Source organism: Amphibalanus amphitrite, unplaced genomic scaffold, assembly GCF_019059575.1.
Source record: "Amphibalanus amphitrite isolate SeventyFive unplaced genomic scaffold, NRLGWU_Aamphi_draft 000754F_arrow, whole genome shotgun sequence".
Lineage (NCBI taxonomy): Eukaryota > Metazoa > Arthropoda > Thecostraca > Balanomorpha > Balanidae > Amphibalanus > Amphibalanus amphitrite.
Window position 1 is genome coordinate 3,306 of NW_024882248.1, and position 20,137 is coordinate 23,442.

A 20,137-nucleotide genomic window follows, 5' to 3' on the forward strand; every position below is an offset into this window, starting at 1 on the left:
GAACATTGTTTACATTCAGTATCAGTGCCCTTGAGGACAAAGTGCCTACCCATCAGTCAGCTATTTGCCTACCTATTCGTGCGACACAAGGAAATATTTGATAGCAACAAAATATTATATTGCTGCTCATTAATTAGCATGATCAAAATCAAACAGGTAGCTTTGCAATTTTGTTATTGTTTCTGCTGGAGTTTTCCTTGGTACCATGGATAAACAACCCAGGCCAAACTTAATCCGCATTGGGTTCGCATGTGTGTGCGTGCTCACATGGCAAATGATAATCCATGGCTTATTAGTACATAAATAATTGCAGTATGCACGGTAGGTGGTAGGTATGTCATGTATTTTGGCAAGGTATTAGGTGGTATGTATTTTGGCCCTGGAGCTGTTTCCTATTCATTGCAGCAATGCTGCCGGCATGGCTTATGTGTACCATGCGCACACAAGCTCCACCAATGTAAACAGGGGCGGAGAATTGTCATAATCCCAGGGGGTGCTTCTCTAGCATCTCGCGAATGGAAGCTTCGAATTCTTGCGTAGAAAAGTATGTGTAGGTACGTTTTCCAAGCCGCATCACTCTCCTCGCGGCTTACGCAAAGCAGTTTGTGTCTCAGACGTAAGTTAAGCACCCCTGGAGCACTATTGCACGGTGACTTTTGAATTTCAGGGGGTGCTCGAGCACCCCCAAAACCCCTAATTCTCCACCCCTGAATGTAAAAATGTCATTTTCACACAAAACTCATAATTGGAGGAAGGTAGAGCAGACCAAGAATAAGCCGGCATTTGCTGCAGTGTGGAAAAAGTCACTAGAGGCTTGATACTTTTTTTTACATGCAGCAGCCTGGAGATGTCCACAGAGGCATGCCTGAGGATGTCCACAGAGGTGGATCCAGGCAATAGTTTTTACAATCTTCTCCCCTTGTGCCCGCTGTGTGTTGTGCTGACTGCTTGTCCCCCTTCTGGTGGTGCCTAGACTTGCCTCTGCATATCTCCCCAGGCTGCTGCATAATGTCTAAAAAAAAACCCTCAAGCCTCTAGTGACTTTAATCACTCCAGTCTCTACAGCATATGCCCACTCATGCTACAGCTGCATTAATAATACCAAAATTAGTAACAATGGTCTCATAACCATATTCAGTAGGAAATGAATTACCTAGAAAATTATATTAAAAAATACACTTGCTTTCAAAAAGAATGAGCACTGCTAAAATGCTATTATTTCAAATAATGCCAGGTTTCTGAACCACAAATTCCAATTCTGTGTCACTGAATACTGATTGCCAATTGTGCAAGACAAAAAGCGTCAACAATGCTACATCAAGGATAATGATGTTAAGATAGTTCTCATTTTAGCCTGAAGTGTAAAAACCAAACCTAACCTGATTTGGGTATTTGGGTAAACCAAGCCTAACCTGATTTGGGTATTTGGGTAGTTTTTATGATGCTAAGCAATAGCCTATTCCAGGCTTCCTAATTTGCAGAGCTTTTGGTTAAAAAATGATTTTAAAAAATGTATTTGAAGTATGTTCTGACATGTCCGCCCTCTGTGCCTGGCAGACAAGTCACAGCGTTACCTGATGAGTCAAGAGGTTCTGTACCTGATGTACCTGATCAAGAGTACCTGATGATTCTGCAACACCACCTGATGGCCAACTCGACGGCATTGCTGACCCGAAAAGGAGTCTAGCAGCTGAATGTTCAACTTCTGCCACTGCACTGTTGACTCTGCCTAGAGACAGCATCTGCACCACGGCCCACAGACGATCTTCCGTGGGACGGTGTGCTGCGCACCAGTCACCACACTGACGGCGTTCACCTGTGTGCTGCACAACTTTCTGTGAGGTCAGGAGATCGACACTGACGGCCCCGGACGGTGTGCTCTGATTGCGCCGAGTGTGCTCCCTCATGTCCGGGCCTTGATGCCAATACCGCACGCGAGGCGGCGCGCGTCCGCCAAGCCCTCACAATTCACATACTGCGTCCAAGGTGCAGGTGGTGTTCGGTGACAGTGTGCAGCTTCTGCCGGCCCCGTGGACGGTACCGCGTGTGACCATGGCATGTGCATTCGATTTTCTGACATAAGTGCAGTGAATTCATTTGTCATTTTGCTTCTGAATGCTGTCGCCGCTCGGTAGGGTCGATTCTGCCAGAGTAAAGAGGTCGCCACGATCGTTGCCGGTGCGGCAAGCCGGAGCAAGGCACTCAGCAATCAGCTGCCGGGAGGTGGCGGTGGCGGCGGCGGCTGACGACTCGGGCCTCGAAAATCCTGTCGTGTGCGTTGCTGGCTATTATGCGTTGTTGGTGTGCGCTGTTTTGCAAGGCCTTTGGAGCGGCATGTCGAGTTTTGAGTTTTGGACGAAGGAGCCTTGGTGTTTTGTTGGTCTATTTTCGATAAAAACGGTCATGAAGAGTGAGCTGTGTCCAGGCCAGGAGTTCTATAGCCTTGGTCCAGGCTGATTTTAAGATTTCTGTCACAGTTGACAGTATTGTCACCTTTGACCTAGGCTTGTGTCTTCTTGGGTATCGGCATATTGTGCCACCGTCCTTGCCCCGTGTCCGCGCGTGCTGCATTTTTATGTGGTCGCGCGTATGGTGTCATATACTGTCACCTCGCCATGTTTAGTGATATCCACTGTGTGGAAAAATGCATTTTGTTATAAGGGGGGGGGGGGTACACTTGTGTTCCCCAATCCAGCGCTTTAGATAATACAGCATCTGTTTTTGACATAATGAAAGCCTGTGTTTTATGTGGATGGTAGGCTTCGCCGTTCCTCAGGTCCGTTTCTGGCATTTGAATTTCTGCTACATTTCTAGAATGCCTTTTTTTCTGGTTTTCACATACAAAGCACGGTTCACATGTGTGACCACAAATCACTGTGATTGTCCCATGCTTACCACCAACCATTCCTTCAATGCTAATGTTACAACGAAGTTATTCATTTATTGAGAACAGAGTTGTAGTTGAATAAACAAGACAGGTGAGCAAAATCTGCAGCACTCGTAGTCTTGGCTGATGCGTTAGGAAAAATGGAGGAACTGCAAGTACACATCACTTTTCAGTTTTATGCTTGAGTGCATTGAATTCCAATGTAGAAGAATCGCAGTTTGATTGTATTTTCATTGATATTATGTATTGTTTCAATAATAGATCTAATAAATATTATTCCAATATTACCTAGACGGTACTTATCATCCTGCAAAACATGTCCAAATATTTAGTACCTTGAATAATGCAGTAAAATAAGCTGCGCCGCTGCATGTATCAGCAGCGCAATATCTGGTGCCGACTCAAGGTCAAGCAGGTCACGTGACAGTTGAGCGGCGGCTGGCTAGAACAGTCGCCGGCGACTTCAAAATGTTGGAAAAATTTAACTTTCTCGGCAACGCCGACAACTCTTCAATGATTGGCTGACACGACTGCTACGTCACACCCCGGCGACTGGTCAGCTGATATCGACAACTGCGGAGTTGCCGGCGACTGACCCCGGTCGCTGGCGATCGCCGGCGACTGACCCCGGTCGCTGGCGATCGCCGGCGACAGTTGCCGTCGCCGGCGACCGGAAAAGTTGCTACGTGTGAAAGGGCCATTAGAAGCGAAACGGCGTGCTGGGGTCGTATCAACCCCTCCGAAACCCATTTTGTTTGCGGGAAAATGAGGAACTTATAGAAAGAACACCTTTCTAATTTTTTGCATGTCGATTTGTAATGACATGAAGATTATTTTGAAAAAATAAATATGTGAAAAATTTTGGTCCCAAAAGTCATTAGAGGCAAATGAGAAAAGATTAAGGTTTTTGCTCAACAATGAAATTTTTTCTTTGGAATTTTTAAATAGTAATATTAATTTTTGATTCATCGCAAGCTTAGTGTTGTTTACTTTTTTTGGTTGCTTAACCCGCGCCCTGCTGGGGGGGTGTTTGAACACCCCCCTTGTGGTTTTTCGCGAATATCTCAAAAACGGCGGCGCGGAGCGCCGCCGTTTTTGGTACACCTTATCCTACATCAATTCTACACATGTTGTGAAAATTTCAGACCAAGGTCATTCAAGGTCAGGTCACCAGGTCACTTGAAGTGACCTCACCTCATAAAAAGTTTCAATGTCTGTCATAGCTACACCGAGTGACCGATCGCTTTGAAACTTTCAGCGATTGCTAAGAGCAATAGCATGTACAAAATGTATATCTCAGAATTTTGATATCGATGACCTAAGGTCAGGTCAATTTTGCGACCTCCCCATTATAAGTCAATGGGAGAAAATTGAAATGCGCCTCTTTTGGACAAAAGACATTATAAACACTCCCAAACACCGAATTATAAGTGGTTTAGACACACTGAACATGAAAATGGTGTCCGTGACCCTTGTTTATGCCCTGAGGTCATCTTAGGTCACGAATGGTATCTAACAGTTTTTCGCAAATAACTTTTGATAGAGGCATGCTAGAGCGATGAAAACGCCTTAGATGTGTTCAGCTCGACGATACGGATCGACTGATATGCAACATGACCCTTTCCGGTCAGGTCATGACCTTGACCTGAGGTCAAATTTTCAAGTTGACCTTTCAAGGTCAACTTATAGTTCATTCGATGCGTCGTGACGAGAGGAACACAATTCCGGTAAAAGTAAGCTCGTACAAGGCTTGGGTCAAAAGTTATTGCAGAAAAACTGTTTCCGAAAAAAATCGGCTATTTTTGCAATTTTTGCCCCCTGCAGGCAAAACCGTTGACGTTAGGTCAAATCTGAGAGAATTACTCAGAAAGGGCTTTAATAGGGCTATCGAATGTGCTTTTCCGCGGCGCTGTAGCTCTATTGGTTCTCGAGTTATGCGTTGGCTTCTTGGAAATTTTCGACATTCGACCTGGAAATCGGCGAAATTTTGCCTTCAGTGACCTCTGGTGACCTGACCTTTGACCTGACCAAAAAATTGACCGAAGTGATTTCGTCATTATTTTTGACGCTCTTTCGAACGCCGCCTTCCGCGTATCGCTACGTGGCCCAGGAGCCGAGTTACAAGGGGGGGTGTTCAAACACCCCCCCCCCCCCCAGCAGGGCGTGGAAATCCAGGACCCCCAGCCGGGCGCGGGTTAACCCGTTCTTGAGTTATAGGCCATCAAACTCACCGTTACATACCGAAGTTAAGAAAATGTAATGCAATATAGCTCAGAAAGTTTTGATCTGAGAAGTCTGATATTTTGCCAGGCGTCTTTGGGGCCTATGATTACCCCTAGGACCGATTTTCATTAAAATCTGAGAGATGAGGGTGACGGGCCTGGTACGACCTATCGTGGAATGCCCCAACAGTCGCGAATCAGATGCAGGAGGTCCTCGACGATGTGCGCGTGGTCTGCTGCGAAGCTAGCATGGAGATAAGCCCAGCAAAGGCGGCAGCATGCGTCTTGTCCCTCAGTAGAGCGCCGCTGCCGGTCCCGCTCCTCCGGTATGACGGTCAGCTCATTCGTGTCGACGCGACGATAACCCATTTGGGCATCACACTGGTTAGTATATGTGGAACTAGTTAGAACAGGAACTAGTTAGTAGGGTGCCGTGCAAAAGTCAGCTGTTGGGACCCACTTTGCACGTGCGCACGTGCAGGGTGCCGCTTCCAGATCTCGAGAACGGCTAGGCCGATTGCGCTCAAATTTGGCACATCGCTAGGGACTGGTTAGTAGGGTGCAGTGCACAAGTTAGTTGGAGGTGTCCAAGGGCGCACACAAGGGGGGGGGCACACGGGCCCGTGCCCCCCCCATTCGAGTTGGGGGGCCCAACTCGAAGGAAGGGGCCCATTTGAGGCGGCCGAAGGCCGCCTCAAATGGGCCTCTAACTAATCCTTAGACCACCGAAGACCGTGTACAACGGGCCCTCAAATGGCCTTAAAGGGCCCTAAGATGGTCTCAAAAGGCCCTCAGATGGCCTCGAAGGGCCCTCAGTTAGCGTCATAGGGCCCTCATCTGGTGTCAAAGGGCCCTTAGATGGTGTCAAAGGGCCCTCAGATGGCCTTAAGGAGCCCTCAGATGACCTCAAAGGACTCTCAGATGGCCTTAAAGGGCCCTCAGATAGCCTCAAAGGGCCCTCAGCTAACGTCAAACGGACGTCAGAAGGCCTTAAAGGGTGTCAAATGTCCCTGAGCTGGCGTCAGAGGGCCATGCCCTTGCGTCAAATGGCTCTCTGAAGGCTCTAAAGGGTCCTTAGCTGGTGACAGAGGGCCCCCAGCTGGTGCCAGATGGCCCCCAGCTGGCGCCAAATGGCCATCAGAAGGCCTCAAACTGTCCTCAGTTGGCGTCAAGCGGCCCTCAAAAAGCCTCAAGGGGCCCTTAGAAGACCTCAAGGGGCCAGAAGGCCTTAAAGAGCGTCAAAGGGCCTTGAGCTAGCGTCAGAGGGCCCCCCAGCTAATGTCAGAGGGCCCTGAGCTAGCGTCAAACTTAAAGTGCCCTTAGCTGGTGTCAGAGGGCCCCAGTTGGTGTCAGAGGGTTATCCATCGGCGTCTAATGGCCATCAGAAGGCCCAAAAACGATCCTCAGCTGGCGTCCAACGGTCCTCAGCTGACGTCAAGAGACCCTCAAAAGGCCTCAAAGGCCCCTCGACTGCTCAAAGGGCCCTTAGAAGGCCTCAATGGGAACTCAAGAGACGTTAAACGGCCCTCAAAAGGCTTGAAAGGGCCCTCTGCTGATGGCAAAGGGCTCGCACCTGAGTCAATAAGAGCCTTGTCAAAAAACGGACCTGAGAAACCTTGCCGGCCCTGGTTATCTGCGGCACTCCTACACTTCCCTGAGTGGCCCCCGTTTACTGAGGGGCCCTGGTTATTGATGGGGTCCCTGGTTACTTAAGGGGCGCCTGGTTACCAGAGGGGCCCATGGTCACCTGGTGGGCCCCTGATCAATTGAAAACCCCTGGTCATCTGAAACGCCCCTGATTACCTAAAGGGTCCCATCACTTGGATTCAGTGACATAGCAAGGGAGCGAGGGGGTACGTGCCCGTTCTCGGGTTTAGGGTTCCTTCGAAACCGAGGGGCCCTGCGGCGCCAGTTGGTAGCAGAGGGTTCGCGCTGGCCGCACTTCAACTCGGAAGGACACCACAGGGCTTGTGGGGGGACGTTATTGGCTCCTATGTAGCCACAATTATCTTCATAAAGGCCCAATGCCGGTTTCTGAGAGACCTCGCCGGCCGCTCAGGGCCCTAAGTAGTAACGGCCAACGAGGGATTGGCTGCTATGGCTCCACATCCGTCTGTGATAGACACACGGTCCACACCAGTGTTTCTAAAGGCACCCACAACGGCAACAGCGAGGCCCCTCGCCCCATCTTCAAGGGACCCCCACCAGCGCATCTTAAGGGCCTACATCGGCGGCTCTGAGAGTCCCCACGCCGACGCCTCTGAGGGCCACGTACCAGTGACTCTGAGGGCCTCTTAGCAACCTCCGAGTGTCCTTGCCAGCCTATGACGGGCCACTTTCCACTTGCAGGCCATTTTGCAGGGCCACACACATGCCAATGATGGCCCCACCAGTGTCTCTAAGCCCTAAGACCCCGCAACGGCGCCTGTGAGGACCCAACACCAGCGCATCTGACGGCCTTTCACTGGCACCTCTGAACGCGCCACACGCCGGTGACTCTGAGGAGCTCGCTCGCTTCGCTCGCTCGTAAAATACCATGTAAATTAGGCATTAGTGTACATTAGGCACACTCCTCGGGCATAAATGATACTTTTGCTTGCCAATTTTCCACATTTTCTCATGCAAAGACCGTTTTAAAGAGACCCGTCTGCCAGTGAGACTGGACCCACCGTGCCTCCCTCCTCCCATCGAAAGGTCCTGGGTACATCTTTGCCTGAGCTGACCCCGGGCGCCCGGGTGACTCGCGGGCCCGGGGTCAGGTGACCAGCAGGTGACCCCCTCTTGGGTGAAATTCTGGGTACGTGTCCGACATGCATCGTACATAGTCCTGTTGATTTGATTCATTGGTTAAGCATTAAATACAAGTTATAAGCTGGATCTCTAGTCTGTGATCCCGCATCGTATCAGATATGATGACATTTCATGTCGATGTGCCTAAAAAAATATGCGAATATACGTGAAAAATGAGTGCTGCTCCCGCTCCTACACATCCGGGCCAAACAGTGACCGGCCCCTGCTTCTAGCCACCCGGGACCGGTCGGCCGGCCGGCAGTCAGTCGCTGCCCGGGACTGATTTCTGAGGGACCTGCAAAAATGTTTATTAATGAAATGTTTTACGTAATAAATTAGATGATTAGGTATAGCTTCAAACCAACCGAAATATAGCCCCGTGGGCCGTATTTTTTTTTGGGGGGGGGGCCCTTCGGCATGGGGGGCCCAGTTCGAAGGTCGTGCCCCCCCCCCATTCAAAAATCCTGTGTGCGCGCCTAGAGGTGTCCCTTGCAATTTCGCTTGTCCAAGGCCCACCCTCTCGCTCGCTCTGTTGGTCGCCCCAAAAGGCGTTTTACTGGTTAAAGATATTGCTGTTCTTTCCCCGCTGATTTCATTCCTGGGGTAAGCAATGAAATTTGTAGCATGATTTCATTTTGTGTTTTTATTGAATTCCTTAAAAGCTCGCCTAAAAACATTCTCTCTCATTCAGGCTCTCATCAACCGGGCAGGCGGTGGACCTCCCGGCTATCTTCCGCGCGGTGGGGGAGGCATTTTTTTGCCCCCTCCCGTATCTCCGAAACTTCTGGACGGATCCGTAACATTCAAACGATGTTCGATAGCCCTGTGGCGATGGTTCACGGAACCATTAAGGGCCCACTAGCTTGTGGTGGACTCCGACTCATTGAGATCTACTCACTGATACAGGGCTCCGATGCTTGGAATATGAGATTTAAAACACTAATACAGGCCGAAATGGCTGATTACTTTTTTAAACATAATTCCAAAGGGCCCATTTTCGTTATATATTAGGTCCCCCAGGTCCCCCCAGGAAATGGAATTAATGGGGCCCGGGGGGACGGTCTCCCAATGTTTTAATGTCATTCCTCACTCACTGCTAGCTTCCAAGCTCCAGCTCTATGGCATCCACCCGACCTGGTTTTCCTCCTACCTCATTGGCCACACTCAGTCTGTCTGTATCTCTTCTCCTTCCGGTGACAGAGTGGTTTCGAGGCCCCTTCCTAACACCATGGGAGTCTTCCAAGGATCAGCCCTCGGTTCTCTGTTATTCACCATTTTTGCCAACGACCTCAGTCTGCACGCGCCGGACGCTCATGTCACCCAGTACGCTGACGCTACCCAAATCCTTATTTCCGATACCAAGCGCAATCTTCATTACCTCATCCAACGCATGGAGTCTACCCTCACCTCCTTGGCATCGTGGTTCCATCATCCATGCCCACGGACTTAAACTCAACACGTCCAAAACGGAATTCCTCCTCCTTGGCACCCGACAGAATGCCAGAGATCTCCCCCCTGTCAGCGTGCGGGTCGGTGGCGGGACCGTTCAGGAGAGCCCATGCGTTAAAAACCTAGGCGTCATTTTCGACCGCCACCTTACGTGGGATGCTCATGTCAGTGACGTGGTACGTAAGTGTGTCGGCCTCCTGATCGGTCTCCGCCACCTGAGGAGCCTCCTCCCGCGGCGGACGCTCCTTGCAGTCGTGCAGGGCCTGGACGTCTCGCGCGTGAGATATTGTCTATCTGTGTATGGGAACGGCTCCGCGGCTAACAACGAACAGCTGCTGAAAGTTGTGAACTTTGCCACCAGAGTAGCAGCCGGTCTCCAAAGGTACGATCGTGTGTCTCGCGCGCGGGGCGACCTGGGCCTGCACACACCGCGCCAGATGTGTGATGCGCAGACCGCTATCATTGCGCATAGAATCCGTGCCCTGGGCGAGCCCGAGGAGCTCGCCTCACTGTTTGTGACTTTCGCCGACGCACGGCAGTGTAACCGCCCCACTAGACAAGACCGTGACTTGCACCCGCCAGCTACAAGAACAGCGGTCGGGCGGCGAGGGTTTGCGTACCGAGCAGCCTCGCTTTTAAACTCTATGCCCAGTGACGTGACACGGCATCGAGCCAGCGGCTTTTAAACCGGCAGCGAAACGTTTCTTTTATTTGGAGTGATTGTGCGTGCGTGTGTGTGCTGTTTCGGCGGATGATTGTTGTTTGCCGTGTACCTTTCGACGTCCCCAACCGTTTTATTTCACTGACAATTGACACGTAATAGCCACCGTGTTGTGGAGTGTCTGCTGACGTAAATATATAAAATGAACTGATCAGTACCTTTTCGACATGGTACACCCTCACAGCTCGCAATGCTCGGCCCTCGGGGCCCCTTTGCCAAGTTGGCCCCCCTCAAACGCCAAGTCTGCGACCGCCCCTGGACATCCGTCCGACATTGAGGTCCAGGCGTGGTGCAGGTACGTCGCCAGATTGGTAACACACGAGCGGCGTGGAAGAAAGCCGTGCTGCGCCTCAGAAAGGACGGGTGATACGTGGCGCATCAGCTCGTTATACACGACCCTCTCAAGCACCTTCCCAAAGAGCGGAAGCAAAGACAGAGCGGTAGTTTTCCGGAGCTTTCTTGTCTCCTTTCTTAAAGATCGGAACAATGTTAACCTGCTTCCACCTCTTCGGAAAGAAGACCTGATGCAGTGATAGAGTGCACAGCATAGAGTACACAGCACAGCACCAACGGAACACTCAGCTCAGTGGCACTTTCTCGTATTACCGCTCACGTCTCCGATCTCAGCCGCCGGTGTACGGGACTGTTGATCGGTCTCTCCCATGCGCGCCACAGTCTCCCGGATGGCATCATTAGAACGCTCGTGACAGCACTCGTTATCTCACGCATCGGCCAGTACTGCCTCTCAGTTTATGGCAATGGGTCCCCAAAAAATTTCGATCGTCTCCAAAAAAATTGAACTTCGCTGCTAGAGTCATTTTCGGTCGCCGTAAATTTGCCCATGTCTCTGACCTGCGAACAAAGCTCGGGTGGTTGTCCCCGCGTCATATGGCTGATTACCAAACCCTTGTTATCGCCCACAAAGCCATTCAGCGCGGCGAATCCGAGGAATTGGCAACCATGTTCGTCACAAACAGCGCTGTCCGGGAGAGACACTCCAGGCAAGACCACCTCTTTCACCTTCCGCGACCACGGCTGGAAACGGGTAGGCGGCGGTTCGGCTATCGAGCCGCTGCTCTACTCAACAGTCTCCCAACTCAGCTGTCGTAGCTGTCTCCCGCCCCCTTTGCCCGATCTGTTAAAGCCGCGATAGTGGACGGGGCATCAACTGATCGTCGCTGACCAACAGTGAGTTGTACCTGTGGTACTACGAAAGTGTCTCTGTCCGTGCTTTGACGTGAGTGAATGTGTGAATGCTGTGAATGTTTAGATTAGTAACCGCGGATACGGATTCTGAGCAGTAATCGCCACGCACTTTCAGACTGTGGATCGCTCATGATTGTTCAATACAATACAATACAATACTAATGTTATCAGGACCGCATGTCTTACTCGGGTTTATCGACTCAAGAATAAGACGCACCTGATCCTGGGACACACTAACACTGGTAAAAGCGGACACGTCATAGACAGGTGCGCGTGGGTACACAATAACAGAAGTGTCACAAAACTTGGAAGCAAAAGTATCATTTAACCCGCGCCCGGCTGGGGGTCCTGGATTTCCACGCCCTGCTGGGGGGGGGGGTGTTTGAACACCCCCCCTTGTAACTCGGCTCCTGGGTCACGTAGCGATACGCGGAAGGCGGCGTTCGAAAGAGCGTCAAAAATAATGACGAAATCACTTCGGTCAATTTTTTGGTCAGGTCAAAGGTCAGGTCACCAGAGGTCATTGAAGGCAAAATTTCGCCGATTTCCAGGTCGAATGTCAAAAATTTCCAAGAAGCCAACGCATAACTCGGGAACCAATAGAGCTACAGCGCCGCGGAAAAGCGCATTCGATAGCCCTATTAACACCCTTTCTGAGTAATTCTCTCAGATTTGACCTACCGTCAACGGTTTTGCCTGCAGGGGGCAAAAACTGCAAAAATAGCCGATTTTTTCGGAAACAGTTTTTCTGCAATAACTTTTGACCCAAGCCTTGTACGAGCTTACTTTTAACAGCATCGTGTTCCTCTCGTCAAGACGCATCGAATGAACTACAACTTGACCTTGCAAGGTCAACTTGAAAATTTGACCTCAGGTCAAGGTCATGACCTGACCGGAAAGGGTCATGTTGCACATCAGTCGATCCGTATAGTCGAGCTGAACACATCTAATGCGTTTTCATCGCTCTAGCATGCCTCTATCAAAAGTTATTTGCGAAAAACTGTTAGATACCATTCGTGACCTAAGATGACCTCAGGGCATAAACAAGGGTCACGGACACCATTTTCATGTTCAGTGTGTCTAAACCACTTGTAATTCGGTGTTTGGGAGTGTTTATAATGTCTTTCGTCCAAACGAGGCGCATTTCAATTTTCTCCCATTGACTTATAATGGGGAGGTCGCAAAATTGACCTGACCTTAGGTCATCGATATCAAAATTCTGAGATATACATTTTGTACATGCTATTGCTCTTAGCAATCGCTGAAAGTTTCAAAGCGATCGGTCACTCGGTGTAGCTATGACAGACATTGAAACTTTTTATTAGGTGAGGTCACTTCAAGTGACCTGGTGACCTGACCTTGAATGACCTTGGTCTGAAATTTTCACAACATGTGTAGAATTGATGTATGATAAGGTGTACCAAAAACGGCGGCGCTCCGCGCCGCCGTTTTTGAGATATTCGCGAAAAACCACAAGGGGGGGTGTTCAAACACCCCCCCCCCAGCAGGGCGTGGGTTAAAAGAGATGCTCGCCCCCTATCATCCGTCACAAGCCGTGTACCGTCCCTTAGCACTGGATTGACGGAGCCCTTCTTGTTTAAACACTTAAAAAAGACCAGTACCTTTACACCAGTAACAGTACAGTACCTAAATTGTGCGTCTGATGGTACCAGTAAACTACCTCTTATGTGTGAAATATAAGAACAAATGGTAAAAACATCATGATCCTTCATTTAATGACACAAGGTACTCCCTGTAACATATACATTATACATATGTTATATACCGGGTGTCCACGTCAAAAGTGTACCCAGACTTTTCTCCGTATTTTATCTTAAAAACATCGCACTCACAAACAATTGCCCTCGTTTGAGAGCCAAGGCAATGGCAAAACAATTGCTATGCTTTTCAACTGTGTTCGGCACTCTGCTGACCAGCGCGTGCCGTCTAGAGCAACTGCTCTATATGAGCCGCTTTGCGTCGGGCCACCGCCGGCAGACGGACCGTGGCATGTGAAATCCCACAATGCCCCGTGCACTGGGGATCCCATTGCCTAGAAAAAGTTCAGACCATGCCTCTGCACAGCAAGAAAGTATCGGTTTGGGTGGCAATGAGGCATGGAGGGGGCATTATCGACCCCTTCTTTTTCGAAGACGACAGGGGAGAGACAAACACAACACCGTAACGCTAGAACGCTACGCCTCGGAGGCACTGGAACCATTCTGGCGAGAGCTGAAGCGGAGACGCGGGATCCGTCGCCATGAAGAATGGTTTCAACAAGACGGGGCGCCGCCCCACACCGCCAAACGGTCGCTGGAATTTCTGGAAGAGCACTTTCCTGACCGCCACATCAGCTTGAAAAGCGCAATGGAATGGGCTCCACACTCGCCCGACCTCAGCCCTCTAGATTTCTTCTTGTGGGGCTTTCTCAAGGACTTGTGCATACGCTGGCAATCCAGGGTCGACCCAGGAGCTGAAAGACTTCATCATCGACGAGATCCGTCGCCTTCCTTCCCACATCGTTGACCAGGCGATCACCCACCTCCAGACGGTCCGTCTGCCGGCGGTGACCCGACGCAAAGGGGCTCATATAGAGCAGTTGCTCTAGACGGCACGCGCTGGTCAGCAGAGTGCCGAGCACAGTTGAAAAGCATAGCAAATGTTTTGCCATTGCCTTGGCTCTCAAACGAGGGCAATTGTTCGTGAGTGTGATGTTTTTAAGATAAAATATGGAGAAAAGTCTGGGTACACTTTTGACGTGGACACCCTGTAATTCGCCAATATGCGGTTGTGCTTGTGTGCTGTTTGAAAAGAATAGACTTCGGCTCTGCTCATTTCAATTTGCACCATCCCCAGGAAGGTCGTGTGGAAGCACCTGTTGAACATTTACCCGGAGAACATGACTGCTCGAGAGCGCATCGACTACGTCAAGGCCAAGTGTGCCGAGTACCGGGAGCTTCGTGACTGCTGGATGAAGCTGGTGCAGGATGGGCAGGTAGGTCCTGTCCGGTGGATGAAACTGGTTAAGGATGGGCAGTAGAGTTCTGCGCGGCTGCAATTTTCCACAACCTGGCCGCCCCGCAGCCGTGGTTCCACAGCCACAGCCGCCCAGAGCCGTGGCAAACATATATATGTTACAGGCAATGTGTGGAATCAGGCCTTCTATAGAGTGCCTGACCGACCGGGCATTCGATAGATGCGTGTAGGCTGTAAAGATTATGAGTACATACCGATATGCAACGTTATTATTTTCTGCTAGGCTACCCTGCGTTTTAAATGTTCATTCAGTCAATTATTCCGGTCAGGTTTTCAATCTAACCTTATTAGGTCATGCTGTAGATCATCTTTTAAGCTGTCATTCGGAGAGTACAGAGTATTCGTCTTAACGCTAGAAAGACGGTGGTGTTAATGTCATTATCGGAATCGCATTTGGTCAAAAAGTCGCGCAGGAAAAAGTTTGCAAAAGCGTCCATTTTTTTAGATTTGCGCTCTGGAAGACATAGCATCGATTTAAGGCCAAACTGGAGAAACAGCTACGAGTCAAAAATAGCCAAAACTTGGCCTGACCTAAAAATGGCTTAACTAGTTGTTTCATATTTGGCGGCCTTTGGAACATTGCCAAAGCTTTACTGGAGCCAAATTTCATAATTTTGACGACCGTTCGAACATCGCATGGCTCAAAAGTCAAGTTGGAAGAAGAGATCGAACAACACTTAATCCGGCTGTTGTTACGGTCGGGCCACCGCCCAGGCGTGGAATATGTAGTTAGTGAGCCATTTGTTCAGTTTATACCCTGACATTGCAGTGTCAAAAAAACAGGGTGGGTTATTGCTATTTTCCTCATTTTTCAACTTAAGTCATGTTCTGGTGGCTATTTTCCTACACAAAATCATTATTATATGAAAATCTTTGATGATTAATGTTCAGCATTGACCCATAGAATGAGAAGAGGGCTGATACCCTGCTTTAGGAGAGACCAGCACGACTTAGAGGGTCCCTGATCTAGCCTCTGATGGCTCCATGCTGCTCTCGGGGGCCTCACTCCGACATCTTAGAGCTCATGCTGACCTACAAAGGCCCCACACCGGTAGCAGAGGGACCCACGATGGCCTCGGGGGCCCACTATGGCCTCAGGAGGCCCATGCTGGCCTCACAGGGCTCGCGCTGGCTTCTGGGGGCCCAGCACCAGCCTTAGAAGTCAGAGGGTACAGGTTCCCACTCTGGCCTCAGATTACCCAAGGTCGGCATCAGAGAGCCCCATGCTAGAAGGCCCCACCCTGGCCTAAGAGGGCCCTACATTGTCCTCAGAGGGCCCAAGCTGGTCTCAGATGGCTCCGATTTGGCCTCAGAAGGCCTGTGCTTAGAGGACCCACACTGAACTTAGAGGGCCCTACGCTGGCCTTAGTGGGACCCACGCTTGGGCTGCGCGCTGGCTTCATAGGGCTCCACACCAGCATCAGAGGGGCTCACGCACAAGTCTGACCCTTTAGGGTTCCCAAAGCGGCTTTTGAGGGCCCCACAGTCCACACTAGCCTTTGGGGCTCGACCTCGGCCTCGAAGATCTCTGCGGACCCTCACAAGGCAAATTTAAGATAGTTTAGACGTAGTTTCACTTCATATTCATACGTTTTGGCCAGTACTTTGGATGAGGCCCTGAAAGTCGTTTCTTATGACACATTCAAGTAGCCTAAATGTTTCACTGGTGTGTCTGCAGTCTAAAGCCAAAGAGGGAGGCCATGGCCTCCTGGCCTCCCACTTGCTACATCACTGAGTATGAACATCAGGTCCTGTGTGAAAAATAATCTCTAAGTTAATACGCACGTAGCATAAAAGATGACATTTCGTGACCTGAGCTGACCTGACATACCTTGACCTCGAATCAATGCTTCTACAGTTAAGAGTAGGATGCAGAATAACCACTACGATCAAAATAAGCGCAAAAAATATCATTGAAGAGGCAGCGCAACCCGTCGATTGCTGTCTCAAAGTGACCTTGACCCGTGCTTAGTTGACCCTTTGACCCACTTATGCTCTCAGGGTATCTTCACAAAACCTTTGATGTCCCTTCGGCTGAGTTTCGGGCAAAAGCTACGGATTCCGCCGTTCATAAACCGCGTCATGAAGATGGCCCAGAATTTGACCCTTGTCCTGATCCTGACCCGAACTCTGACCTCAATCTTAACCCTCGCAGGCAATCTTTAACCCTCGTGGGGCTCGAACGGTTGATGCAACCCCCTGAGGTTTTTTTTTTGCAAATAACTAATTCGCGTAAAAAGCAGCCGATCGCGACAAAACGTTAAGTACCTACCCTCGGGTTGATCAATTTTACACCTACCCTGAAAATTGCATGACCCTGACACAAATGACCTTTGACCTGTGACCTACTTTTCGAGACCATATTTGGCCGGAATCGCGATTCGTCGTATGCCGGCTCTCAGTAGCCGCGCGTTTGCAGTCTTTTCGTGGTTTCAAGCGTTTAACAATGTGATATGATGTTGTCCCATGCATTAGGGTGGGTGCCAAGGTCACCTGAAGGTCAGGTCAGGTCACTGACCTTTGATGACCTTGGTCCACTTTTTCGAGGTTTACATGTTTTTAGGCTAGTTTTTGTAGATGAATTCGAATTAGGCAACCGTTTGAACATTTACGAAGTAGTTTTGGTGCCTTCGTAACATGTTACGAATCTGTCAGAGGCGGTTGACACGTACTACGAATCCCCGACAGGACTCTACTAGTTGACCTGACCTGACCTGACCCGACCTGGCCTAAATGCATGAAGGCAACATCTGTGATCAAAACTAACATGATTTTCGTGATCAGCACCCCCGAAAAACCTCACAGAAGCCACACTTACCGACGTTCTAACAGGTCCCGATTTTCCCCACTTTTGGGTCATTGACCTGAGGCCAGTTTTTCCAACAGAAAAATTCCGGCTGCCGGATTTTTTCTAAAGGTTACTTCACACACGGAGCGTAAACGGTACGGCCCTATCCGTTTACGTGCCCAATGCCCATCACGTTTACCGTATGTGAAACGGTCTTTAGGCAAAAAATTCCGGCAGGCGGCTATTTTTCTGTTGGTAAAGCTGGCCTCTGATCTCAGAGGTCACCTTTTGACCTATGACCTTAAAACGGCCCTGGTGGCGCAGTCGGTTAAGGCGTCGACCCGCGGTGCGGACGGTGCCGGGTTTCGGGTTCGATTCCCGGTTCCGCCCGTTCCGCGGGCGCCGTCCCCGGCTGTGTCACCAGGTGTGGGGTAGGCTCCCACTTCAGCCGTAGCCTGGGGGTGGGTGAACAAGGGCCAGGAGGAGGAGCCCTCCTGTAAATGGGATATAAGTGCCCGTTGGAGGGAGGCCTAGATAAAAAAAACACGGGCACCGTTGGCTTCGTCTCGTGACGACCTACACGATGTTTTCCCCTCGAGGCTCTAGCTCAATTAGGGGCCAAACGCAAGGGGAATCGTACCAACCTCCCCCCCCCCTTGTGCCGTCGAAAGGCAGAAAATGGCCTGTGCCGGCGAGGTTTAAGAATGCTTAGGGAAGATCTCGTGAAGAGCTTTCGATCGCCGCCTCGTGGGGCTCGATACGACCAATGGTTCTCGAGATAACAGAGGGACCGTTCCGCCCCCCTCCCAACCGGCTGTCGCGGGTAGGGAAATAGCCCAGGCGGTGCCGGGATAAATGTCTTCTATACAAGCCGGCTGTGGGCTTATAAGTGGCTCTTGCAATCATACGAGTAAAGCGATTAACCCTCGCATGTGTAGGGGGGGGGGGTCGGATGGACCCCCCATGGTTTTTCGCGAATAACTCGCGTAAAAAGCGGCCGATCGAAACTTTCAGTACCCTCGCATTGATCAATTTTACACCTACCCTGAAAATTTCATGACCCTGACCCAAATGACCTTTGACCTGTGACCTCTATTCCGAGACCATGTTTGGCCGGAATCGCGATTCCGCGTATGTCGGCTCGCATTAGCCACGCGTTTGCAAGCTTTTCGTGGTTTCAAACGTTCAAACATGTGATTTGATGTTGCTCCCATACATGAGGGTGGTTGTCAAGGTCACCTGAAGGTCAGGTCAGGTCATTGACCTTTGGTGACCTCGGGTGACCTCGGTTCACTTTTTCGAGTTTTACATGTTTCTAGGCTACTTTTTGGAGCTGAATTCGAATTTAGCAACCATTTGAACATTTACGAAGTAGTTTTGGTGACTTCGTAACATGTTACGAAGCTGTCAGAGGCGGTTGACACGTACTACGAATACCCGTCACGACGCCTACTGGTTGACCTGACCTAACCTGACCCGACCTGGTCTAAATGCTGAAAGACATCATCTCTGATCAAAACTAACACGATATTCGTGATCAGCACCCCGAAAAACCCCTTAGCAGCCACACTTTACGACTTTCTAACAGGTCCCGATTTTCCCGACTTTGGGTCATTGACCTGACGTGGAAGGTCAATCAATGACCTAGGATCTTAAAATTGGGTATCATCGGCTTCCTCTCGTCACGGGCAACACGCTCGTTTTTTCCGCGAAGCTCTAGCTCGATCAGGGGCCAAACGGCAAGGGGGGTCCAACCGACCCCCCCCCCCCTACACATTAGAAGCTGGCAAACGCCGCACACATGCGAGGGTTAAATAAAATATTCACCCTTTGTATGTACAGGTCTCGCGGATTTTAGCGGTAGGTTTTGCACCTAGAAAATTTAGTGTACTTCAGGCTATATCTTCGTCGTCTTAACCTTCCAGGCGGTGGGGGGGGGGGCATTTTTGCCCCCTCCCCTTTAGTTTTTTCGATATATCTCGAGAACTGCTGCGCCGATCGTCACCAAACTTTCAGTACCTTCCCGGGAGTAGCTAGCGCACATGATGACCACAAATTTTTCCAAAGGCTATGATAGGTTGGCCGCTAATGACGTCAGAGTGACGTCATTTTTGCTATTTTCGACCCAAAAAAGGTTTCGCGGGAAGAGCTGTCAGGCCTACAGCTTTAGAGATACAGAAAAATGTTCTGACATAAAAGGTGTGGAATTAAGAGGGCTACAAAACTGCTATTTCGGTTTTTTCGATTTTTTGGATTTTGATTCCCAAAAATCAAAAAGTAATTTTTTTGAAAATAATAGCCGAAAATCCAAAAAGTTTTTCGAATTTCGGAAAAACCGGAATATATGTGATAGTCCCTACCGCCTTCTATCTACATACCAAATTTGAGATCAATACCTCTTTTTTGGCAAAGTTATAGCGAAAAAACTATTCAAAATTGATGACGTCAAATTTTCAAACTCAATTTTTAGCAATTCCAGACCTCGTAGCGCAAAACAAAGACCACCATTAGACTCACCGTGACGAGCGGCATCGAATCGACACCCATTTTATGCAAAAATATCAACTTTGAAATTTGACCTTTTTTACCTGACCTTGACCTGACCTCCACCAGAAAGTGACCTAAACCGTGCCTGATGGTCTTATAACCAATACCATTGAGTTGGAAATGAAAAACTGGCCATAAAACATGCATCGCGCAACCTTAGTAGAGTTGGGTTCATGTGGTGACCCTTGGCGACCTTTGGTGACCTGACCTGTGACCTGACCTGGTATGACCAGTGACCTCTAATAGCAACATATGTATGTACTAGACAACTGACGCCTTATCGCTGATTTTCGACAAAATGCGTTTTACTCGGTGTTAAAGCGCTTTCCCTAGAAGCCCCGTGAACGGTGAAACATTTTATATTTGACCTGACCTGTGACGTCATCGGTGACCCCGAGGTCAATGACATTTGGTTTCCCTCGACAAATTTGACAGGGCTATCGAACGCCGTTTGAATTTTCCGGATCTGTCCAGTAGTTTCGGAGATACGA

The 20,137-nt window shown here is 49.7% G+C and overlaps 1 protein-coding gene across 1 annotated transcript in view; it reads left to right on the forward strand.

Moving 5' to 3' along the window:
* Nucleotides 1-14,131: 14,131 nt before the first annotated feature.
* The window catches only part of LOC122365650 (TBC1 domain family member 25-like), a gene marked incomplete at its 5' end in the record, with an annotated part of 201,187 nt that continues 195,181 nt past the window's right edge, over nt 14,132-20,137 (forward strand). The window contains one exon of the mRNA XM_043337057.1: nt 14,132-14,270. Coding sequence (XP_043192992.1) covers nt 14,132-14,270 — 139 coding nt within the window. The remainder of the gene's footprint in view (nt 14,271-20,137) is intronic.